The sequence below is a fragment of the Oryzias latipes genome, chromosome 16, assembly GCF_002234675.1.
Source record: "Oryzias latipes chromosome 16, ASM223467v1".
NCBI classification, from domain to species: Eukaryota; Metazoa; Chordata; class Actinopteri; order Beloniformes; family Adrianichthyidae; genus Oryzias; species Oryzias latipes.
In genome coordinates, this window is record NC_019874.2 from 30,025 (window position 1) to 56,211 (window position 26,187).

At 43.6% G+C, this 26,187-nt stretch overlaps 1 protein-coding gene across 1 annotated transcript in view; it reads right to left on the minus strand.

Moving 5' to 3' along the window:
• Positions 1 to 1,057: 1,057 nt before the first annotated feature.
• rcc1 (regulator of chromosome condensation 1) overlaps positions 1,058 to 26,187 on the minus strand; it is a 42,024-nt gene continuing 16,894 nt past the window's right edge. The window contains exons 9-10 of the mRNA XM_023964257.1: positions 9,972 to 10,124; positions 1,058 to 1,706 (exon numbers count right to left, since the gene is read on the minus strand). Coding sequence (XP_023820025.1) covers positions 1,531 to 1,706; positions 9,972 to 10,124 — 329 coding nt within the window. The 3' untranslated portion in view covers positions 1,058 to 1,530. The remainder of the gene's footprint in view (positions 1,707 to 9,971; positions 10,125 to 26,187) is intronic.

A 26,187-nucleotide genomic window follows, 5' to 3' on the forward strand; every position in this document is an offset into this window, starting at 1 on the left:
CTGCTGCCGTGTGGCGTTGGGGGCTTCTGGTTGCCGCGGCTGCAGCGGCGGGGGTCTTGGTGTGGGGGTGGCTGGTCAGTCCCCCTCCTTTTCACATTCCAACATCCATTTTAGAACATAAACACTCAATTGAGCACAGGTGTTAGCTCACCTTTGCACTAATAGTTTGCGTGATTGAATGAATGAAATATTTCACACTAGTTGGCTTGAAGGCATAAGTATGCGTGTGTGAACAATATCTGTATTGTGTGCATGTTGACATGTGCATTTTTGCAGTTAACAGGTGTGTTTATAGCAATTCAGTGTGTGTGGACAGGCCCCGCCCCTTTGAGATTTGTATTCAATCTGAACCTTACCGTAATGATAAACATCCAGTAGCTTGTTGCTTTATGCTGCTTCATGGTTTTACCCCCTCCCCCCTCCTATCCCCCCCCTCTCTAATGTCCCTTTCTCTTCTTCCCTCCTTTCCTTTTCCGTCCGGTCCAACACAAAAGAATTTCAAAAACAATTAAAATGAATAAAGTTTGGCCTCAATTCCAAAAGGGGTTTATTCTGACATACCTGTGGTTTGTCAGAAGATTTATAACCCCTGTTGTTAAAGTAAAATATGTCCAACACAAGAGGCCCTCAACTCTCATCTGTGGCCCAGCTGTTGGACAGGACAAGTTTAAAAAAAAAAAAAGTACATGTAGTAGAGTTGAAATAGGGCTGACTTTCTTTTACAGTCATTTGCATCTGAAAGAAAACAGCTGACAGAATCTCCATTCAGATACAGCTATAAGTTGCTGTTACCTACAATGAAGCACACACATGGAAGCAGTTCTGAAAGGAGCATCAAACTGACATGTTCATCAACCATGCAGTTTCATTGTTGCTTTACTGCAGCCACCGCTTTTTTTGTATGCCTCTACAGAGTCTGTGTAAAAAAAAAAAGGAAAAGCGCCTTACAAATTTTCTCCTTCAAGAAGCTTCGAAATTTAAAAGTTGCCAAGAAACTTACCTTTAAAGAAAAAAAACAAAAGAAATTGAAAGCTGCAAAGTAAGTAAAGACTTTAACTAGGGGGAAATTTTTTTTATTTCAGACAGGAAAAAAAGTTTAGGAACCCAGTATTTTTTTCATCAAATGTGCAGCATAGTTGTGTAAATGTTGAACAATGACCAAGAAATATCTCAAACTTGTATTTACGTCTGAACAAGATGTAATCGAATTATTGCTTAAAGAAAACATTGTCCATAGGAGTCATTAACAGTGTGCGTTTTCGTTCTGTACATGCAGCCATATTCACAAACATTCAAAATACCACCACAGCCTTTCAATGATTTTATAAAGAGAAAGATTTTAAAAAACTATTAAAAAAATACTTGCTTGTCTCATACTACGAAATACGTCCATAAACATTTCCTCCCAAGGTAAGAACAGCAGTCCTAACAAAAAGATCCAACTTTCATCCTGAGCTCACGTACCCTCACTACAGATACAGATTAGTCTAGTGCAGAGCATCCAAACACTCCTCCACTCTGGAAAAGACATCAACTCTCTTGCTTGTCCTTTACCAGTAAGACTGTGTGCTGCCCTCCACTGGAGACCAACAGTACTTCACGACCCTCCAGCTGTTTGCCCGTCATCTTCACAGGGCCCCACTCGTCATCCTCCTCCCCAGTGCCAAGCTGGAGGTTGGTTCCCATTCCCCAGGCATAAACAGATCCTGGAATGAGTAGAAACAAACAGAGGAAAGAGTAAGGAATGAAACATAAAATATCCCAAGAAATGAAGAAAGATAACAGCTGAAAAACAAAAAACTGCAAGAAATTAAGGAAATTATAACCCTGCTACTTAAGAACACCCTAGATCAGGGGTCTCAAACTTGCAGCCAGCGGGCTATTTATGGCCCCCGCCTTAATGTGAAAGTTTAATGTTAGTGCGTCCCGCCAGTTTTTTTTTATGACTGACACTTTTTCAGTGTTGTGTGCGGAGCTGACAAACAAACCAATCACAGTAGGGTATATGACTCTTGGGGGCGTGACACTGACTGGGCTTGAAGCAGGAAAACATTTGGGGAGACTTGACAGCCCCCTCCCCGGACCACATGAAGGAGCTCCTTACTTTCCTTTTTAGAACGTGTCTATTCGTATGTAATTTTCGAAATACATGCACCCAGTGCTTAACTTGTTTCTGGTTCGCACAGACCCAGAAACGCGTGCGGCCGTGTATTAATCCTACCCAAATGGTTTCCTGTGACTGCAGCTCACACTCTCCCAGAGGATGAATCTTCAGACAAACCAAGGGTATGACTGAATAAACCCCTTTTGTAATTGAGGCCAAACTTTATTCATTTCAACCATGTTTGAAAATCTTTGGTGTTGGACCGGACGGAAAAGGAAAGAAGGGAAGAAGAGGGAGGGATGTCAGGGGGGGGGGGGGGGGGGGGGGTGATAGTTAGAGGGGGGGGTAAGACCATGAAGCAGCATAGAGCAGACAGGTTTACTGGTTGTTTATCATTACGGTACGGTTCAAATGTAGTACAAAAAGGGCGGGGCCTGTTCACACACACTCAAATATTATCAACACACCTGTTGTTGACATGTTCACATGTCAACATGTACACAAAACAGATAGTGTTCACGAACGCATACCTATGCCTTTGGACCAACTAGTGTGAAATCTTTCATTCATTCAATCATGCAAACTATTAGTGCAAAGGTGAGCTAACACCTGTGCTCAGGTGAGTGTTTATGTCAGGGGTGGTGAACAAGTTTGACACCAAGAGCCAAATTTTTTCACTGTGAGAGTCAAAGAGCCACACCACACACTGACCTGCCAAGACGCACACACACACACACACACGCACACACACACACACACACACACACACACACACCCACACACACACACACACACACACACACACACACACACACACACACACACACACACACACACACACACACACACACACACACACACACACACACACACACACACACACACACACACACACAATTAAAGCTGTATTATTGTCCATAACACACTCCTCTCCCTACAACAGAACAGCAGTATTATAATTGTGATTATTTCAAGAAAAGTGTCCACCCTCAATACATACATCAATGCAGCTTAGCCAGAGTTAACACAGAGACTACCCTAGAGGTCAGATACCCCCTCCACACACAGGCACCTCTCTCTCATTTCATACACACACTCTCTCTCTCTTCATCTCACTCTTTTCTCTGCCTCTCTCTGACACACAACTACTCAGTGACGGGCAGTAAGGTTGATGCTGGTGAGAATGTGACTCCTCTGAAGTCAGATTTATGATGATAAAACTGAATATTTCATCGTTTATCCAACAGCATTTAACTGGTAATTCTTTGTGTCTCAACATTCCTCTTTCAATGATACTTACACCAACAAATACACAAACATCTGGACAGAGCATCCTTCTGGTGTCTGAGTCATTTATATTCACAATAAACACATTAAATACATTACATTTCAGTTGTGTGCAACTTAAATTAATTTTGACCTTCATTAGAATATCTTGCTTTACATGTTTTTTTAATTCAAAATTGTATGACTTACATTTGCATCAAAAGCAAATAATTTCTTAAATATTAATAAATTGCAATGAATCAGTTTATACTAAGTCAGTTATAATTTAACTGACTGCGTCATTCACGTACTCTCCTTCCTGCTCACATTAGGAACCCGGTAACTTCGATACACACCCATTCGCCCAAACGGCATGGAACTCAATTCTGCTAACAGCTACCTGGCTCATGGTTTTACACTGAAAATGCCCCCCTTCCCATGAGTCTTAGGGGCTGAAGGCGGGGCTAAGCCCCAAGCCAGTTGTAGCCTCTGTGATCAGCTCCTTTACGTGAGTGTCGGTCAGAACGGACCGATGTCTGTTCTCCAAATTATAACAGGGCCTTCTTTCAAAGAGATTTCTGCTCATTTATCTCCGGTTCTCTCGCTGCCTCATCAGTGACAAGCAGGGATCTCAGGGAGTCAGTCTCTGTATTAAACGATCAATGATAAAAAGGATCTGCGGTCGTTTCAGTCCAGTTGCGCAAGCAGCGTCACGTTCTGCGCTTCATTCATTCTGATTGCAGCTTTCTGCTGTTTGAGCTCCGCAAAGAAGGCAAGTGGGATGATTGCCGTTTGAATGTGCACTTTGAAAAGCTTCAACTTGTTAATAAAGGAGACAATTTGTGTCAGATCAGGAAGTTTTTCATTTTCTCCGGGATACGTTTTGTTCTTTTCTGCCATGACCAATGTTACTGGTTCCAAAAGCTCATAATAATAAACATCGTGACGCTATTCTGTTCAGTAAAAAGTAAGAATCTTCCCGTCTTCCAGAAACATCCTGTGTTTATCTGTATACTCTGAATTTCACCATTTTGACCATGAGGGTAACGGTGTGCACGCACATCAATCTGTATCTGTGTTCCGGCAGTGGGCGTAACCCGCGCAAATGATTGGCGGTCACGTATGTGTCGGGAGCAGAATCAAACACACACACACACACACACACACACACTGCCAAATTACTTTTATTATTAATTATTTATTTTAATACCCTTTGATGGTTTGAGTGTGGTTTAAGAGGGAAAAAATTATGAAATGAGGCACAGGATATGGAAAATATGACGAGACGCAAAGAGCCGCACGCTCATTGTCCAAGAGCCGCATGCGGCTCGAGAGCCGCGTGTTCGCCACCCCTGGTTTATGTTCTTCTAAATTGGATGGTGGAATGTGAAAAGAAGGATGAGGAGCGCCCAGCCACCCCCACACCCAGACCCCCGCCGCAGCAGCAGCAGCAGCCGGAATTCCCCCAACGCCACATGGGAACAGGCAGGGAACAACCGCCCCCTGGGCGACCAAGACCGCCACCCAGGCCAGGGCCAGCAGGACCGCCGCGAGGCCCCCAGAGCCAGAGAGCAGGGAGGCGCGGAGGGAAAGAGCGCCGCCCCAGCCCAGCCAGGAAAGCAGCCCCCCCGCCGCGCCGGAAGAGCCAAACGCAGGGCCCCACCGGAGAAGGACGCCCACAACCCCAGACGAGCACCCCACCACCACCCAGGAGTTCCGGGCATCCCCCCGACCCAACCCCAGGTACGAGCCAGGACCCCCCAAGGGAGACCCGCTCCGCACTCCAGGCAGCCACCCACCCGGCCCACGGTTGGTCCAGGGAGGAGCAAGGCAGGGGCCCGCCGCCCCCGCCCAGGAGGTGGGAATCCCGGGGAAAAAAGGGTGGCCCACAAGGGGTGTTATAAATATGGCCCGACCAGGCTCGGCCATGTTGGAAGTTTGGCGGGGCCCAGCGCTCAGCGGCAAGGACCAGGACCCACCCCCCAGGGACACGAACACCCCCGGCTCAGGTGTAATATGAACCCCCCCACCGTGCGGAGAGAGCACCGCCGAGCCCAGGGAGCCGGCACCCAAGGGACACGGCCGCCGTCGCCAAGGGGCCCTCACCCCCCACCAGGGAGGGGGTAGGGGACAGATGGACCCAGGTCCCACCTTCCTTGCAAAATGTGTGTGCGTGTATGTGTGTTTGAGAGGGTGTGTGTGTGCATGTGTGTGTGTTTATGTTGGAATGTATATATTGAAGGGGGGGGTGTGTGTGTACTAAGGGCAGTGCAGTTAAAATTGGCGAGTAGGGCACTAAGGGGACATCTCCTGATTACTCACAGTGACGTCCCCTCACCCTCCCCACCAAGGGGCCCTAAATGTCTGAGGTGCGGTTAAAATTGGCGGGTAGGGTGCCAGGAGGACATCTGCTGCTTGCTTGCAGTGATGTCCAAGCACTCCCCCTACCAAGGACCCTACATGTCTAAGGTGCAAATAAAACCGAAAGAGGGGGGGCCCATTCCATACGGCAACCATAGGAGGGGGGCCACTGCCAAGTAGCCCCCCCCCCAAGGCGCATCGCAGGCTAGACCCCCCACCCCCTCACCCTAATATGAAGTTATATGAGGAAGGGGGTAAGTTGGGGACAGCTGGTAGACTGTCCCCCAGTGGTCAAACAGCTGTCCCCCAGCCCCCCCCCCCCAGCAAAGGCGCCAGGGCCACCCAGCCCAGGGGCCCCACCCCCGGAGGCGCCGACACCCCAGGCCCGGCACCACCCACCCCACACAGAGAGAGATGAGCCAGAAAGCGTCGCCCCCCCCGGAGCAAGCCCAGGCCCCCACCCCCAGACGCCGGCCCTGGAGGAGCTCTGGTCAGGCCTTGACGGGACAGAGGAGGCCAACCGGCCGAGGCAACCACTGATTGCCTCAGCGGAGACCCCGACCCGTACCAATAATGGCCCCCCCCTCCCCCCCAGAACGCCCCCCCACAGGACAGGGCCGACAAGCCCCCCACCCCAGACCCCGCAGCCGAAGCGGATGACACCCAGGGCGACCGGGGGCCCCGAGAGGGTTGTCCCATCCCGTCCCAGAGCCAGGGAAGGGCCGATCCCAGCCCCAGGTGCAGATGGGCAGCCCATCCGGCGCCGTGTGTACAAGTTTTTATAAAAGTTTTCAAATGCGTTATTAATCTTGACCGGGTCATGAGTGACATTTCCTGTTTGGTCCGTAATAGAGGTGATTGATGATTTTTCTCTATTAATTTAAGCTGATTAGCCAGAAATTTGCCAGATTTATTAGAGTTTTCAAATCTTTCAAGTCGTAGCCTTTGTATTTGAAATTGTGTTCGTTTATTAATGATGTCATTTAACTGCAGCTTTAAATTTTTCAGATCTCCCAGAATGTGTTCCTGTGCAGAAGCAGCATAAGCAGTCTCCAGGGTTTTGATTTTATTTTCTAATTCTAATAAATCTGCTTTCTCTTTGAGTTTTTTGTGCGTTGAATAAGAAATGATTTTCCCTCTCATGACTGCCTTTGCTTTTTCCCAAAGAATGCACGGTGGGATGTCTGGAGTATTGTTGAAGTCTAAGAAGGTTGCCCACTCTTTTTTAAAGAACTCAAGAAATTCCTGGTCCCTTAACAGAGACGTATTAAACCTCCAGGTTGTACCAGAGGGTGTGGATTTTTCCCTAGAAATATTTACAGAGACTGGTGCATGATCACTGATAATAATTGGATGGATATTGGAGCTTTGAATATTTTTTAAAAGAGAGTTACTGATTAATAAATAGTCTAAACGGGAGTGTGAGTGGTGAACTGGAGAGAAAAAGGTGAACCCTTTAGTGTTTGGGTGACATGAGCGCCAAAAATCTACAACTTCTAATTCCAACATTTTGTCCAAAGTAGGTTGCCATTGATGCCCGAGGAGTTTCAGGAAGAGCGATAAAAATCCCTAGGACGAGTTTTCGTTTGTATCTGTTACTAAAGGTGCTTTTTTTTTTTTAAATTCAAGATGGCCGCCTCTTCCCAAGGTCATAGAAACTTATTTGGTAGCTGTAGAATCAAGCTGGTGGCATGTTTCTGCGATTTCGTGATAATCGCTCAAAAAAAGTGTTTTTTCCCATAATGTAAAAAAAACACAAAAATCGCCATTTCTCTGAGTTTGCCACAAAATGGCCGCCTAGCCGTAGGTCGTGTGGCCATCCCATAATGATTTCAAAACTTCTTTGGGATATCTCCAACACCAAATTTTGGTTTCGCGGCTCTAATTTGAAATATCTTTTTTATGGCCCTATAAGCAATTTTCGGCCCATTCATTTTTTTGTACGGGAACGCACGCTGTGATGTCATCGACTTTGGGGAAGGGGTGACGTTCTCTTTGCTGAAAATTCATTTTCAATTTATCCTAGGTGTGGGCCAATTTTGGTGAGTTTTCGGGTATGTGGCAGGGGTCAAATTTGCGATCAACGGATCCGTTAGAAACGAGAAGAAGGAAAAAGACCGAAGTAGAAACAATAGAAGTTTTTGCGGCAGGTTTCCTATGTATTTTAATGCGGCCTGTCTTTTACTATAGGCTGGGCATGTCTTTTTTGGCTTTAAACCCTTCCTTTGAGGGCTTTTTTTACGTTTTTGTCGTCATTTTTGCGATTACAATTTTGACGTTTTTGCGGTGGTGTTGTGCATGTATGTGTGCATTTTTGTTGCGTTACACAATTGTAATGTCGTTTTGTGCTTTGGGCGACTTTTGACCTGGTTTTTTGGCAAATTGACGCGTTTTCTTGACGTTTTGGACCATTTTGAGTGTTCGACCCTCGTAGCAGTTACAATATGATCCTTGCGGTCTGTGACTGCTGCGGGCCATGATTATGTAGAGCCTGAGCAGATCTCGACAAACAACAATTTAACAACATATGATCTCTTTAACAAGACAGTGGTCCCTTGTTTAACACAAAGGTTACGTTCTAAAGGTAACCCGGGAAAGGCGAAATTTGTGGGGTATGATTGTTGATCAAGGGTGTCAAACATACGGCCCGCGGTCCAGCCGGGTCATGAAGAGTAAAAATTATAAGGGGTCAAAACTGGTAAAACAGCATATCTCTCTGCATGTGCCAAAAGCGAAACTTAACAGCTCTGTGTCTGGGTAAAATGTAGTTTGGTTCCCCGTGAGCCTCACCACTGTTACATTGCTATAAGAATGATCAGTAGTGACACCCTAATGACCAAGATGTCAAAAAGTAGAAAAGGTTGAAGTAAAGTGCTGAACTTTCCAGGAAAAATTTTAAGAATTTAATTTGTTCACGGAGCTGAACTGAATGCAAAACCTGCATGCTTGGTATGTCATCAACAGGTCGCAGTGCTCAACAAACGTAACATTCATCGCCACAATGAGACACCATAAAGAAAAGATTCACTATTTGCAGTTAAGAAAACCGAAGATTTACCAACTATTAGCTGGACGGAAAAAATACCCATCTGCATTTACTGCAGCCGTGACGTCAGTGATGGAGCAGTGACAGCTGCTTTATTGTAAACACATTGGTGCAAACATCCAAACCATTTCCAGATGGTGAATTTATTGAAAAATGCTGAAGGCTGCAGATTGTACCCCAAAAAGCAGTAGAGCTTTGTCAACATAAGTCTGTCAAGGATTACGATTCCAGATACAACATCTCTGAGGAGACTTGGACGCCAAATGAAGGAATCCAGTCATTTATTGTATTTTCGGTCACTATTGATGAAAGCAACGACATCACAGATATATATAGCTGTGCATATTTATTAGAAGTGTTAAAGAGACCATCACAGCAGATTTTCTTGAGTTGATGGGTACAACAACAGCTGATGACAGTCAGCTCTCTAGTTACTGTGCTCGACAATGTTGGAGTAAACTGGTCACGTGATGACAGTCTCGTCACTGATGGCGCCCCATTAAAGGTCAGGAAGAAGGTAGGTGTTGCCACAAAATTCAGGCAGCTAACCAAGAAAAGATTCTGGGACATTTCATTGTGTTTTGCACACTTGAATGACAGTAAATATGTTTCTGCACAGGATTTGAACCCTGATATTGATGGCGGTGTGAAGTATCAGGAGAGAAAGTGAGGTTAACTCATAACTTCAGTGTTAGATGTAAAATGTTTAGTCTGTATAAAATTGAATAAACCAATGTTTTAAAAAGTGAAATGCGTGAATGAATGTGTAAAAGTTAAGTGATAAGGCTCCCAAGAAAAAAAAAACAAAGCTGTTTTTTGGTCTTGTCCGGCCCACTTAGGATCATACGGGTTGAATGAGCTCCCCGAATCAAAATGAGTGACACCCCCGTTGTAGCTGTTTTAAGGCACTCAAACCCTTACTTGCATACTTGCACTTACTTATATACTTTATACACTTTCTCAGACAGATATGAAAATTTTCACACTTCTCTGTCGTTTAAATTTCCAAAGTTCAAACCATTGTAGAAAAAATAAGTCCAGTATTATAGAATGAAAAAGACCAGAATTACTAAACAGAGAGAAATTCTGCTAAACAGCAAGACCGCAAAAGGTGAACCAGAATATAGTGAGGGGCCACAATATAGCAAACTGGCTAGCTGTAAGGCCTTTTAGTTGTTTAGATGTTTTTCTTACCTTCTCTGGTCACCGCATAGCTGACTGAAGCTCCGCAAGACACTCCTTTGGCCGGCTCCACCCCTGTGACAGCTGTGGGCACACTCTTCTCCTCTGCACCCTGACCCAAACCCAGACGTCCATACTCAGCTCTGCCAAGGCTGTATACCTGTCCTACAAGACAATCAGGTGAGATCTCATGTGAATTGCACCAGAATAAACTTACACTAAACAATCCTCAAAAATATATGTAAAGATATAACTTTAAAGGGGCCAATATTATGCTTCTCTTATGCCGTGCAGAAAAAAATATATCCATATAAATTTATTATTACCTTTGGCACACTAAAGAAAGATTTTTTAAATGAAATGTTATTTTCGCAGGTTTCCTACCAGGATGTAAGACGACTTGATCTGTGAGGCACCAGCTTTCGCTCCCTGCGGGTGCCCCCCATTTCATGACGTCAATCTAGAGCCGGCTTCGGCAGTGTCTGCATTTCGCGGACCTAAACAAACAACATCCGAACTATTGCAAAGATGGATATGCATATTGTGCATATAAAAAGGAAAGCGTTTAGCCGATCACTGCTAGCTCTGTAGAGAGAGTGGGTGTGTGCATTGGCCTCGGGGTGGTGCTGACAGTGCAGACTCTTCCTGTTCCTTATTTTCATACGTATGAATGTGAGAACCCACCCGTTTTTGTGGACTGGGAGGGGCTTGTGCTCAGAGCACAGGTTTTTAAACAGGGTTTGTACACTTTTTTTTAGCAATGGTTTACCATAACTTTTCCAAAACCTTTCACAGAATTTCCAAAACTAAACACAGTTCAGTCGGACTATTGTAGTTGGTGCTGCTAAATCAAATAAAGACACATACAGTGGTGGACAAAATTGCTGGTACCCCTCAGTTAAAGAAAGAAAGTCTACAATGCTCACTGAAATGACTTGAATCATACAATAGTAACAATGAATTAAAATTTATAGAAAATTAAATAATCAAAATCAGCCATTACTTTTGCGTTGCTGATAACAGAATTATTTTTAAAAAAAAACTAATGAAATAGGGCTGGACAAAATGACGGTACCTCCATAAAAGACTGAGAACTAATTGTCCAGGGGGTCATGATGAACTCAGGTATGTCCTTTAATTGACTTCACAGCTGTTTTCAAACCCATAACCAGTCAGTCTGCCTATTTAAAGGGAGACAAATAGTCATGTTGCTGTATGAACTGAACATGGACAACAGAAAGCAAAGGAGAGAATTTTCCCAGGACATTATAAACAAAATTATAGACAAACATGGTAAAGGTAAAGGCTATAAAACCATCTCTAAGCAGCTTGAAGCTCCTGTGACGACAGTGGCACATATTATTCAGAAAGAAAGGACCCACGGGACAGTAGCCAACCTCTCTGGACGTGGCTGGAAGATGAACATTGATGACAAATTGAAGAGACCGATAGTTGGGACTGTATCCAAAGAGCCCAGAACAACCTCCAAAGACATTAAAGGTGAACTCCTAGATCAAGGTACATCAGTGTCAGATCGCACCATTCGTCGTTGTTTGAGCCAGAGTGGACTACATGGGAGACGACCAAGGAGGAGATACATATCAGGTTGTGATATTTGTCTCCGTTTCCTTCCCACAGATGTTTACGCGCACTCGATTATCTCTACGCCCCTCCCCCTACACGCATTTTAGCCACTCACAGTGGCTTTCCCTATTCTTCTCACACGCAGTGGCCGCCTCACACACAGTCATCACGCGAGAGTGTACGTGCTCGCGTTTCATGAGTATGTATGCGAGTGTGTGTCCTTGTCCTGTCCAACAGCTAGGCAGACAGATGAGAGCTGAGGGCCTCTTGTGTTGGACATATTTTACTTTAACAAGAGGGGTTATTAATCTTCAGACAAACCAAAGGTATGTCTGAATAAACCCCTTTTGTAATTGAGGTCAAACTTTATTAATTTCAATCATGTTTGAAAATCTTTGGTGTTGGACCGGATGGAAAAGGAAAGAGGGGAAGAAGAGAGAGAGGGACGTTAGAGAGAGGGGGGGTAGGAGGGTGATAATAGGAGGGGAAGGGGGGTAAGACCATGAAGCAGCATAAAGCAACAAGTTTACTGGTTGTTAATCATTATGGTAAGGTTCAAATGTAGTACAAAAAGGCCGGGGCCTGTCCACACACACACTCAAATGTTATAAACACACCTGGTAGCTGCAAAAATGTCCACCTGTCGACATGTACACAAAACAGATAGTGTTCACACGCATACTTATGCCTTAAAACCAACTAGTGTGAAATATTTCAGTCATTCAATCATGCAAACTGTTAGTGCAAAGGTGAGCTAACACCTGTGCTCAGGTGAGTGTTTATGTTCTTCTAAAATGGATGGTGGAACGTGAAAAGAAGGAGGGAGATTGCCCAGCCACCCCCACCGCAGAAGCAGCGGCAGCCGGAATCCCCCCCAACACCACACGGGAACTGGCAGAGAACAACCGCCGCCCGGGCGACCAAGCCCGCCACCCAGGCCAGGGCCAGCAGGACCGCCGCAAGGCCCCCAGAGTCAGAGAGCAGGGAGGCACGGAGGGAAAGAGAGCGCCGCCCCAGCCCAACCAGGAGAGCAGCCCCCCCGCCCCGCCGGGAGTGCCCAATGCAGGGCCCCACCGGAGAAGGACGCCCACAGCCCCAAACGAGCACCCCACCACCACCCAGGAGTTCCGGGCATCCCCCCGCCCCAACCCCAGGTACGAGCCAGGACCCCCCAAGGGAGACCTTCCCGTCTTTATCGTTGGCCACTCCATGTAGTGTAGTGGAACGTCTGGTGGTTCCACTACGCTGCCCGTTAATTGAGAAGTCGCTCATCACAGCCCCCCCGTAAAACACCCGCATCTCTGCCGTTGATTGCTGCACTGGAGCTACGGGAAAACCGCCGCTTACACGCCTTCGGGCTGTGCCGGCTCTTCAGCCACCGGGCTGCACCGGCTTTCCAGCCGCCGGGCTGTGCCAGCTCTTCAGCCACCAGGACATACCAGCTCTGCAGCTACTACCAGGCCAAAGCAGCTCTCCAGTAACAACTGGACTAGGCCATTTTTCCTCCTGGTCTTGACCGCTTCTTCATCTCCCTGTCTCTTGTTTCTGGAGGTATTTACTCAAAATGTTTTCCTTGTGTTATACGTTATGGATTTTATGTCTCTTTGGACCCACAGAGATTTCATTGAATCTTGCCTCTGAGAGTATAACTTCTCCAACAGTTTTACAATATTCTTCAACTAAAGTCTATGAAGAAGAAGAACATCAGATCTGTCCAATTCCATATCTCATCCCCAAAGCAACAATTCAATGTGTTGCACCTCAGAATGGGTCAAATTTTATCTCTAACGGAAAAAAATTAATATGAACAAACGGATTCATAGATTAAAATGTATAATTTCTTTACTGCTTTTGCTCACTGGTAATGTGCAACTTAATCCGGGGCCTTTTCAAGACATTACACCTGAACACTTTAAATGTAGAACTGGACTTGGATTTCTGCACTTCAATGTAAGAAGTTTGTTGCCAAAACTGGACTTGATCAAGTTATGGGTTTTTACAACCAATCCTGATATAATTGTTCTCTCAGAGACCTGGTTAAAAAAGTCTGTCACTGACGATGATATTGCTATTCAAGGCTATAATGTGTATAGTGTCGTAATGTGGTCACTTGGGGAAGATTGCTGCCGCCGCTACGTCTACGTCCACCTCCACTGCGGTGACGGCACCAACAAACCCTGACACACAGATCACTAACCTCAAAAAGGACATCCAGAAACTCTCTGATGAGTCGAGGTCAAAGAATGATCTGTTGAACTCTTTTCTGGACCTGGCGCATCAACAGTCCATGCATATTGCTTCCCTGAAAGCGGCTGTGGAAGACACGAATCACTGGGATCCTGACACCTGGCCGCGGCCTTCCTCGAGCTCCACACCAAAACCACTTTGGTCTGAGGTGGTGTGCCGCAGGAAAAGACCCCTGGACCGTGATGGGCTCATTCTCTCCAACCGCTATGATGTTCTGTCGGGTCCAACATCTGACGACGTTATGGAAGCTGCTTCTCCACTCAGCGGAGAAAACCATCGCCCTGTCGCTGCTTCTCGGCCCGACAAAGAAAGCCGCCCGGCATCTGAAGATTCATCGTCCGCCAAACGCCGACAGCTACTGAGAGACACAGTGAGTAGACGCCCTGACTGCCGCCGCCGCCCGAATGTAACCCACGTCCTCGTGGAATCAGCAAGCAATGCGGGGTATCACTCTGCGGTCGCGACCGGGGCGTCAGGTTCAAAGTCCGCTGCGTCTCCCCCCGCGGCAGGTGTCGCGGTGACCGCCGCCACCTCTCCTCTTCCTGGCGGCTCGCCCCCCTCATCGGCGCTTCCCCGGCTTGCGCAACAGGTGTAACGCCAACTCCCGCTTGACCTCCTGCTGCGACGGGCCCGCTCACTTCGGCGGCCAGATCTCACGGCCGCAGGGACCCCCCTGGCTCCTTCGTCGTGGGAACCTCTATGGTCAGGCATGTTCGCGTTACCGGGAGGCGCACCTTCTGTCACCCAGACGCCCTCGTCCGAGACATCACCAACTCTGCCCACCAGCTCTCCCTTCGTAACCCCTCCACACACACAATAATAGTCCACGCAGGAGTGAATGACCTTAAGTTTCAGCAATCCGAGACCCTCAAGAAGGACTTCATCACTCTCATCCACTCCATCAAGCAGCTGGACAAACGGTGCATCATCTCCGGTCCGCTTCCATCTCCCCTCTTTGGAGACATTAAATTCAGCCGTCTGCGACAACTTCACATCTGGCTTAAAGGACACTGTATTTTCAATATTATTCCATATGTTGATAATTTCATCACCTTCTTCAATAGACATAATCTCTTTAAACCAGACGGCATCCATCCAAACCAAACAGGATCTCAACTTTTATCCATGAACATTGAACTCACACTCCGCTCTGCTAAACTGCTCACTGACTGACTGGACCACTGGCACCCATCCTCAGTTAAAACCAGAGTTATCACACAACATATCCCAGTTCACATAACAAGCAGATCTCACAAACATCCCCAGATCAGATCCACCAGATCCACAATTAGACATCTCCATAACATTCACACATTACCGGACAAAAAAAGATAAATCAATCCATCTGCACACACACACTGTTTTGAACTTTGCTATTTTAAACATTCGCTCTCTTTTAAACAAATCTTTTATTGTGAATGAGCTCATTTTAGACAACAATTTAGATTGCCTTCTTTTAACAGAGACCTGGCTGGGTACTGATGCTCCTGTTGTTCTCACTGAAGCTTCCCCACTAAATTTTTACTTTTTATTTTCTACCAGGGGAGATAAAAAAAGGCGGTGGCACTGCATCGATTGCTCGTGGCTCATCTGCAACCAAAACAATCACGCTACATAGCTACTCCTCATTTGAGCATCATGCATTTTCTTTTACCAGCCCATTTATCTTATGTGTTACTGTCTACAGACCACCAAAGCCTCCCTCCTGTTTTATTCAAGAATTTTCTGATTTTTTTTCAGTAATACATTCCAAATATAGTACAGTTTTAATAATTGGTGATTTTAACCTACAATGTTGATAAAGACAGTGATGCTCATGCAAAGGAGTTTCTCAACCTTTTGCACTGTATGGATTTCACACAGCATGTCACACAGCCTACCCGCAGCAGGGGGCGCACTCTAGACTTGGTGATAACCTATGGCCTGTCCTGCAGTGTGTCCTCTGTTGTTGACATGGCTGTGTCAGATCACTATTGTATATTTTTTAATATCACCAGTTTTACTCGACAGGAAGCTCCAGTGAGAACTGTGAGGAAACGATACATAACTCCTGATGTGGCTGCAAATTTTATCAATATTTTACATCAAACTCCCGCTCATATTTTACCTGCATCATGTGATTTTATGGTTGAACATTTTAACAACAAACTACAGTCAGCCATTGATGCTGTAGCTCCACTTAAAACTAAAACGTTGAAAACTAAAGCTACAGCACCCTGGAGGAACGAACCAATCAGAGCCATGAAACGTGAATGCAGGAGAGCGGAGAGGAAGTGGAGAAAAAAAAGTTAACTGTACATCACGAAATTTTTAAAGAACAACAAATGAGGTACAGTCATGCAATAAAAAAAGCTAGAACCCTCCACTTCTCAAACTTGATTTTACAAAACAAAAACAATCCTAAAGTTCTCTTTAAAACAATAGACAGTTTAACTAAAAGAGACTCAAATTTCCTCCATAGCAGCCTCAGATGCTGTATGTGAGAGTTTTGCAGACCACTTCAGTAGTAAAAATCAATGCTATTAGATCTACTCTTTTAACTCAAAAAGGTGTTGCTTTTAATGAATCTATAGCATTGCATTTATCAGAGGAAACACTAGAAAGTTTTATCCTGGTTGATGTTGTGGCACTTGGTCAGGTTTTCTCCCAGTTAAAGCCAACCACCTGCCTTTTAGACCCAATCCCCACATCGTTGTTGAAAACATTTGACTTTTTTGAGTTTGAGCTTTTAAATATAGTAAATTACTCTCTTCAGACAGGTGTCTTCCCTGCTGCCTTTAAAACGGCAGTGGTGAGGCCTATTCTGAAGAGTAATTTAGATCCAAACAATTATAACAATTATCGTCCAGTATCCAACTTGCCATTTTTATGTAAAATGATTGATGATTGAAAAAACTGTTTTAATTAATTTAATGAGTTTTTAAATAGAAATAACATATTTGAAAAATATCAATCCGGTTTTAGGACAAACTACAGCACAGAGACGGCCCTTGTTAAAATAGTAAATGATATTAGATGTAACCTAGATTGTCAGAAACTCTCAGTTCTGGGACTACTGGATCTCAGTGCTGCTTTCGACACTGTAGATCACAGTATTTTACTCAACAGACTGAGAGGTTTGGGCATCTCTGGTACCATACTAAAGTGGTTTTATTCCCATCTCACAGATCGAAGTTTTTACGTAAATATGGAGACATGCTCCTCAAAGGTCTTTGACATCAACTGTGGGGTCCCCCAAGGTTCAATTTTAGGCCCACTACTTTTTAATCTATATATGCTGCCACTGGGGGACGTCATCAGGAGGCATGGCGTTTGTTTCCACAGCTATGCTGATGACACTCAACTCTACATCGCTGTGTCTCCTGATGATGAAGAGTCGGTCAACACACTCTTAAAATGCATTTTAGACATTGAGTCATGGATGGCAGATAACTTCCTACAGCTAAACCAGGACAAAACAGAGGTTTTAGTGATCAGTTCTGAGGACAAGAGAGATAGTTTTATCTAAACTAAAGAATTACAAAACTTCTCAGTGTTTGAGAAACCTGGGTGTCATTTTTGACTCTGCGATGAATTTTATCCCACAAATTAAAAATATCACAAAAACAGGATTTTATCATCTAAAAAATATAGCCAGAGTCCGCCCATTTCTCTCTCTTGCCAGTACAGAGGTGCTAATGCATGCTTTTATTACCAGCAGATTAGATTATTGTAATGCCCTGCTCTCTGGTCTTCCCAGAACAAGAATAGCAAATCTTTAACTGCTGCAACATTCAGCGGCACGCGTTCTGACGAGGACCAGGGGGCAGGAACACATTGCACCGGTTTTAGGATCGCTGCATTGGCTCCCTGTGCAATTCAGAATTGATTTTAAAGTTCTTTTATTGGTTTACAAATGTTTTTATGGTCTCGGGCCTTCATATTTATCTGACATGATTTTAAAGTATGAGCCCTCGCGGACCCTGATGTCCTCTGATACAGGCCTTTTGGTTATTCCAAAAGTTAGAACAAAAACATACCGCGAGGCCTCATTCAGTTTTTACGGACCTCGCCTGTGGAACAGCCTCCCAGAGAGCCTCAGGGCCGCAGAGACTGTTCATGTTTTTAAAAGGAAGGCTTAAGACCTACCTTTTTAACTTAGCTTTTAGTTGAATTTTAGGATTTTTTTTTTCTTTTAACTAGTTTTATATGTGTATGTAAATACATTTATTTATTTATTCTATTAATTTTTAAGTCGCTCTTACTATTTCATATGCCTATTAAGGTTTATCTAATTATTTGTTTTTTTTTGTCCATGTTTTATATATATTTTAATTTTATTCCTTTAAAATTCATTACACTCCAGTGTTTTCCTCTGAGGGACCCTCCACATCGGTGACTGACCCTTCTCAGTGAACGGGGTCGCTGCAGTGGGATATCCTGGGTCTGACTCTTTTGATCGGATCTGGGGGGTTCTGTGGTAGTGTTCTCCGTGAACTTGGGTTGTGGGGTCGCTGATGTGGACAGGTCCTCAAAATATCGTTTCCCCACTTCAGGACAAAGCCAGGTCTCTACATTCTATCACTTTTTTATTTATTTATTTATTTTTTGATGTGTGTGGGTGTGTGTGTTTTTGCGGGGGGGGGGGGGGGGGGGGGGGCACGGTTTTTCTTGTCATCTTGTTTTTAAATTTTATTGTCTTTTATGCACAGCACTTTGAGTGACGTATGTTGTTGAAAAAGTGCTATATAAATAAAGGTTGATTTGATTTGATTTGATAGAGCTGCTAAGGGTGGTGGAGTAGCTATCTATGTCAGCTCTAAATTTAGCTGTTCAGTAACTGTATCAATCACTAAACCTAAGCAATTTGAGCTATTAGTCATCCGAGTGAATCCGACAGAAGTTTTATATTTTACTTTAGTTGGATGTTACAGACCACCTTTATCCAAACCAGAAACTTTGTCCTCCCTCTCTAAAGTGCTCCACAGCCTCTGTGATTCAGAAATATTAATAATGGGGGATTTCAACTGGAATTGGCTTTCTCCTGTTTCGGATCACTTTAAGGAACTGTGTGATTCACTAAGCTTGACACAACTCATTAATAATGTCACCCGATTAAATTCAGCTGATTCAAATAAATCCACTCTGTTGGCTATCGTACTAATGAATAAACCCCATAAGTTTAGTTCCTCTGCTGTATTCTGCAATGATGTTAGTGATCATTGCACAATTGCAGTAATAAGGGATGACAAAATGGTAAAATCTAAACCTGCTTTATTTTTAAAAGACATTTTAAATATTTTGAGCCTCAGGCTTTCTTTTATGATCTTTACAACTGTGATTCATCGCATTAAGTTAATTCAAGATGTAGAATGCGCCTGGGAACATTTTCATGAGACTTTTTTAAAAATCTGTAACAAACATGCCCCTGTCAAAAAATGTAGGATTTCTGGACGAAATAATCCATGGGTCACAAAAGAACTTTTACACATGTTCAGAGAAAGAAATGCTGCCTGGACCAAAGCAAGATTTACTAATCCAAACTGACTGGATCACCTTCAGAGCCATGAGAAACAAATGCACCTCTTTGACTCTGAAAACTAAATCTGATTTTTACATAAACTCTATTTCAACAAATCTTAAAAATCCCACTAAATTCTGGAAACAAATCAAAATGCTAACTGGAAATCAACTACACCTGCAAACCTTGTAGTGAACTCTGTTGCCATACAACAGAAAGAGGAAATTGCAAAACAATTTAACAAACATTTTACTTCAGTGGGCTTAGTTCCTCTATTATCTTCACCAGTGTATGGTCACTCAGATCCTCTATCCGATTCCCCTATTACAGCATCTTCTGCATGTTCTCATGCAATCAAATTTGTCATCCAACCAATTTCCAATTCAGAGTTGTTACAGTCTCTGAAAGCTATTGACCCAAAAGAATCTCCTGGTCCAGATGATTTAGACCAGTGGTCCCCAACCTTTTTGTCACCGCGGACCGGTGCAGCGCAAAGCACGTTTACCGCTGCCTGTTAAAGGCCGATTTGCGGATTTTCCAGGTTTTTTAGCGGGTGCAGGTTCCTCTTCTGTCCCTTCATTGGATCGTTTCCCCTTGTTTTTTGCTCATTTTGGTTGTTTGGGTTTAATTTTAGCGGGGTGTATCACATGATGTTTGGTGTGTCGCGACTTTGACGTGCGTTAAGTGTGACGGATGTAACAGAGAGAATTCGGTCACTTTTCAAAATAAAACGTTTTTTTCGAGAAAAACAATAAAATGGAAATCATTTTTTCTTTCTGTTCGTCCCGGTGCCAAAATTTCCTGCGGACCAGTGGTTGGGGACCACTGATTTAGACCCCTACTTATTAAGACTTGCAGCCGATTTTATTGTTGAACCCATCGCCCATATTTTTAATCTAAGTATTCAGTCAAATATAATTCCCAAAGTCTGGAAGGCAGCTCATGTTCTCCCTCTCTTGAAAGGTGGAGATCAATCTGAGCTAAACAACTACAGACCTATTTCCAAACTATCAGTTCTTGCAAAAATCCTAGAATCCCATGTAAACTCTCAACTAAAACTCTTTTTAGCATCTAACTCGGTTCTATGTGAAACTCAGTCAGGTTTCAGATCAGGCCACAGAACTGTAACAGCTGCTGTATCTGTAACAAATGACATCATCAATGCCCTAGATAAGAAATTGCACTGTGCAGCCCCATTTGTGGACTTATCTAAAGCCTTTGATTCTGTAAACCATCAGCTTCTACTACAAAAGCTAAATCTTATTGGTATAGGTGGTTCTGCTATTGGGTGGTTTAGAAATTATCTCTCACAGAGAACCCAGTGTATGATTATTGAAGATGTAAAATCAGACTTTATGAACATCAATAGTGGAGTCCCACAGGGATCAATCTTAGCTCCTATCCTGTTCACCATCTTTATAAAAGACCTAGGTAGTCATTTGCCAAATGTTAAATCCCATCTTTATGCAGATGACACCATCGTTTACACAGTTGCCTCTTCGGTCCATCTTGCTGTGAACGAGCTCCAGGAAGCCTTCAATGAACTTCAGTATTCTCTTCATCAATTACAGTTGACCTTAAATGCTAAAAAGACACAATTCAAGATATTTTCCAGGTCTCGTTCACATGATTTACTGAAGGCTGATATTCATACTTTGGAAGGGGTGAATATTGAAAAAGTGTCCTCATAAATATCTGGGTGTGTGGATTGATGACAAATTGTCTTTTACCTCTCACACTAACCACTTGCTAAAACAGCTAAAAGCACTTCTGGGTTTCTACTACAGAAATAAATCTTGTCTAAGCCTAGGTGTAAGGAAAAGACTTGTTCAGAGCACTTTCCTCCCAATTTTGGATTACGGGGACATTCGGTATATGAATGCTGCCTCGTCAACTCTCCATAGTCTGGACACAGTTTATCACAGTGCCTTGCGTTTTATCACAAACTCTGCATACAGAACCCACCATTGTGAACTGAACTCTCTGCTCTCTTAGTCTTCACTCAAAGTCAGGCGACAGAAACACTGGCTAATATTCACCTATAAGGCAATTCTCGGCAAACTACCTCAATATCTGTGCAGTCTTCTTTCTCCTGTTAACAACATATATAACTCTCGTTCCTCACTCAAATTGCTTCTTTATGTCCCTAGATTCCTCAGTGAACTAGGAGAAACAGCCTTTTCCATTGCTGCTCCGCTTTCCTGGAATAATATTCAAAACTCTCTGCATTTAAGTGACCTTATTCCATTGAATTGTTTTAAAGCAAAACTTTCTGAGCTTTTAAAAGAAACATGCACATGTCACCCTTGACCTATCTGTACCACTTTTTAATTAATCCTATTAGTCATTGCCCTACTGCTCATGTTCAATGAATAATTGCATCTGTATTTTGTAATGTATTTTATTTCTGTTGTTTTTTAACTGTATTTATTTTGTTTTGATGCCTTTTGGCCCAGCTCTTCCTTGAAAAAGAGATGCAGTCTCAATGGAATTTCCTGGTAAAAAAAATAAGGAAGCATCCGACGGGACAATGAACGACAACTTTCAGAGATCCAAAGTAACCAGCTGAAGGCAGAGGCTCGATTAGAAGAGGCTGAAACTCGCATTGATGAGGTGGAAACAACCCTACAAGCGACATTAAAGCTACTAAAGAAACTTCTGCAGCGGCAGGATAACATGGAAGCTAAGATAACAGAGCAGGAGGCTCACGCACGGAGAGACAATATCCGAATATACGGCATTCCCGAAGAAGCGGAGGGCACCATTATGATCGCCTTTTTAGAAAAACTGCTCTTCGAGACTCTGGATATCACACGTGACTTCGGTGTTAAGATAGAAAGAGCCCACAGAGCTCTAGCACCAAAGCCCACAACACCGCAGTCCAAACCGCGCTCCATTATTGCCAAGTTCTCCAACTTTAGAGCAAAGGAGGAAATTATAAAGAGGGCCTGGCAGAAGAAACAGACCATTTACAACAATAACCGCTTCTTCGTGGACCACGACTACCCCCCAGCAATCCAGAAGAAACGTATGGAATACAACCAAGCAAAGAAAGGCCTGAAGGAGAGAAAAATCAGATCCCAGACGCCTTACTCTGCGAAAATGCGCGTATTCTACGAGGAGGGAGCGGGCCTATACCAGACCGCAGCGGAGGCTACAGCTGACATGTCATCGCGGGGGCTCCCGGTCAACGTCATCCCCCCTCCCACCCCACCAGCGGGAGCTACAACCACTTTCTGCGTGGAGCGGAGAGAGAACCGCGCGGCACATAGGAGCACGGAGGAGCATCAACCGGGCTACGTGGAGAAACTCTAAGAATACAGGAGGAAACCACCAACAGACAAGTAAATGGTTAAAGAAGAAGTTCTTTGGATCTGGTGCACAATGTAAGTGTTCGAGGTGCCTTTTAATTTTCGTTTCCCTCCTGACGTTTGAAGTATACACTAAACTAGTCGGGACACACCATAGCTATGACAGTAAAGACAGCACAGCCATCTCCCAGGGCCCTGCCCTTTAAAGTGGGCGGGACTATCCCTGACTGGAGCTCCAACATCTCCAGCTCCACAAAGGTTCTGTTTGCCAGAACCTCTTCTCCGGAAGAACTCTCCCAGCAAAAAGTTCTTTTGTTCAAAATATTTGTTGAGAGAACACTTGTTTTTTTTATTCCTGTTGTTTTCTATGTTCAACTCTTTCTAGTTAAACGGATGCATTATTATGTAAAGGGACCATGTATCAAGAGAACTCTTGTCAGACACAAGATACCATGACAGATAATATAGTCCTATGTGCATCATGCACATAGGACTATATTTTGTCTAAACTAAAAAAGAACAAAGTCCAAATTGCCATGTTACAAGAAACTCATCTTAACCAGACTGAACATGAGAAACTAAAAAGGATGGGGTTCTCAAAAGTCTATTTCTCATCTTACAAAACTGGACACAGAAAGAAAGCAGTGATGAGAGGAAAAATTATATCGTTTTGCACGCATAAAAAGAAGGAGAGAGAAACTAAAATATCGGACTTGAATAAAGAACTGAGACAACTTGAGAAAGAATGTAAAAAACGTCCAGAAAAAAAACTGAGGTAAAATTGAAAATTTTAAGAAACAAAATAAATGCAATGTATTTAACAGATATACGGAAGAAGATGATCTACACAAAACAAAAATATTACGAATCCGGTCCCAAATTTGCCAAACTATTAGCAAGTAAATTAAAAAAACAAGAAGCGGACAGCACAATCTACAAAATTAAAGACTGAAGGAATTTTATATTTTTGTGATCCTTATTTCTCCTAGGCTTTTATCTTATCTTTATTTCATTGAAGGTTTTCTTTTAGGTTTACTGTGTGTGGTTCCTTTGAATTTCAAAGGGGCTTCCTGAACATTGCATATGTAAAGAGGTTGTGATGCTGTAGCTTCGAACTCATCCCCTTCAGGAAAAAACGGTCTTTGATCTTCTGAGGCCATCTGGGAGGCTTGGCTGTAGGTCTGACTTGGATCATAAATCAATCATGTCTGAGACTGATTCAATCCCTGGGAACCGCCACAAGCATCTGCTCCCGTGTGGGGAACAAAGGTGTATTATCTACTGTATGCTAGGAAGATCCGGCCACATGTGGGGGACCACCTGGGGAGCCATTTGATTGCGGGACCATGTCAGTCTGGGAAGTGACTTCCGACGCGGGAAACGGATGCTGACTCCTAACATGGACTGACAGAAGTAGGCAGGCTCCCTGCCAGCCAATCCGAGCGTCCAGAGGAGGAGTCTGGACGCCATGCTGTGTTACGAAGGAGGAGGCTGAAACCGACATGTTAAAACAACTGGACGGAGAAGCTTTCGTTGTCCTCAACAGGCTGGCATGTTAAGACGTTGGTAATTTTGGCGCTGTGCAAGCTCTGAAACATTGAGAACCCAGATGATCTGTTTTATTTTGTTTTACTCTGTTTTTAGAAATATTGTTAGGGAATAAATTTGTTAAACTTAATCCGGTGGAATCCCGTGGTTTTCTTCTCGACTTTTTTGAACATGCAACAAGGAAAGTAATCCCAAAGCGACGGATTATTTCCTACATTTTTGGTGAACCCTGAACGTGAAAAGTGGGGAAGGAACGCGGAATCGCAACGCGGATAAGAGGACAGATAGTGGCTTATTACGAGATCTCTTAGACTTTCGGCGAAAAGTCGGTGACGCCCCTCCCCACGTGCTTGACTTCCCTCGAGGCCTCACAAACAAAAGGTAAAGCAGGAACCTGTTCGTAAATTCTGCATATTGATCAGGTTATTCTCGTGAATAACTCAAATTGTGGGGAAGTGAAGTATGTGGGCGGCATAGCGCACCTGTATAAGTTTTGTGGTTCACCCTCCTGAAACAGCGAATTGGATAATGAGAAAATTTATGAAAATTGAATCTGAGCAAATTGTGCAGGTTTTGTGTCTGTTCAACCTGTCAAAATTGAATAAATAGCAAATTGGGAGCTTGTGATATTTGGATTAAAGCAGATTTAGTAGGTTTTGCATCTGTTTAGCCTGTACAAAATCCTGTACAAATAAACGGTGTTACTATAGGATTTAATTTAGCGCGTTTTAGGATTTTCGGAAACACCAGGAAGGCAGCGACCCTTCACAAATTATTTTTTAATGCGTAGAGAAACCACAGAGAGATTCACAATAAAAATGAAAGGTGCACTAGACAGCAGAAACGAGGAAACCGGTGAATTTTGTTTTGACGACAGACTTGATGACGCTGACGACTTGACTTGACAACAGCGGTGAAAATGGCTTGAATGAGGATGAATGGAATGAAATGTATGCGATTTTGGAAAGAATGGGATGAAAAAGTGTTTGAAATCTGTGAATTTTAACTGTATCTTCCACATTTCCCTGTGTATTGTCTGCTCTACGGACGCAGCCATCTTGCTCACAGCGTGTTTACGTCACATGGACCAATGACGGGACGTTTTAGTTGCTTTGAATGTGTCGACGATTCTGATTGGGTTTGTTTGTACCACGTGGTAAGCGTGACGGAGTCCTAGCCAAAATGGCGTCGGCGTCTGTGATTGGCTTTGTTTGTACCATGTGGTCTGCGAGACGCATCCCTGGCGACCAATATTGCGGGACGTGCTGAACTTTTTTGGTCTAACACATTTTGTGTAAAATAATTTTGCAATTATTTCAGTTTTCTCATTGTGAATACATGTCTCTAATTTGTTTGTATGTCCTAATAACCGTAATTAAGTTCAGCTTTGTTCAAAGAAGTTTTATACATTGACATTTTAAATTTGTTTAATTCCGTTTTCTGTTTGTTTTAATCTTGTGCACTGCTGTTTGAATGTGAATGAGAATGACTGGCGGTTTAGTTTGTTTGAATCATAATCAGGAGTATTTGAAAATTTTTATCAGAATGGGGAAAAGGACGAGGTAAAGAAAAGGGAAACAGTTTTTGAGGATCTGGAAGGATGTTGCAATGTAGAGACAAGAAATGTAAGGTGAAAAGCAGGAGAAATGAAAGGCATGGGAAGTGAAATGGAGGGTCTGTGGACACGGAAAGGTGTGGGTAAGAAGGTGCGGGGTCTGGTAGAACAGAAGAAGAGGGAACATGAATGTTAAAACGCTAGTTATGAACGAGTCATTTCAGTAAATTAGAAGACCAAGTTCCAAAATTTGTGTACATAACCAAAGCGAAATCCAAAAGATTTTCCTAAACTTTTACAAACATTTGTACACACAACCAAACTTAAAACACCCCCACCAAATACAGAATTTTTTAAAAACTCTTAATTTACCAGTTATAACAGAGGATCAAAATGAGTTACTCACAGCTGAAATACCCGAAAGAGAACTGTCAAGAGCCATAACAGATCTCAAGGCAAATAAAGCACCCGGGCCAGACGGTT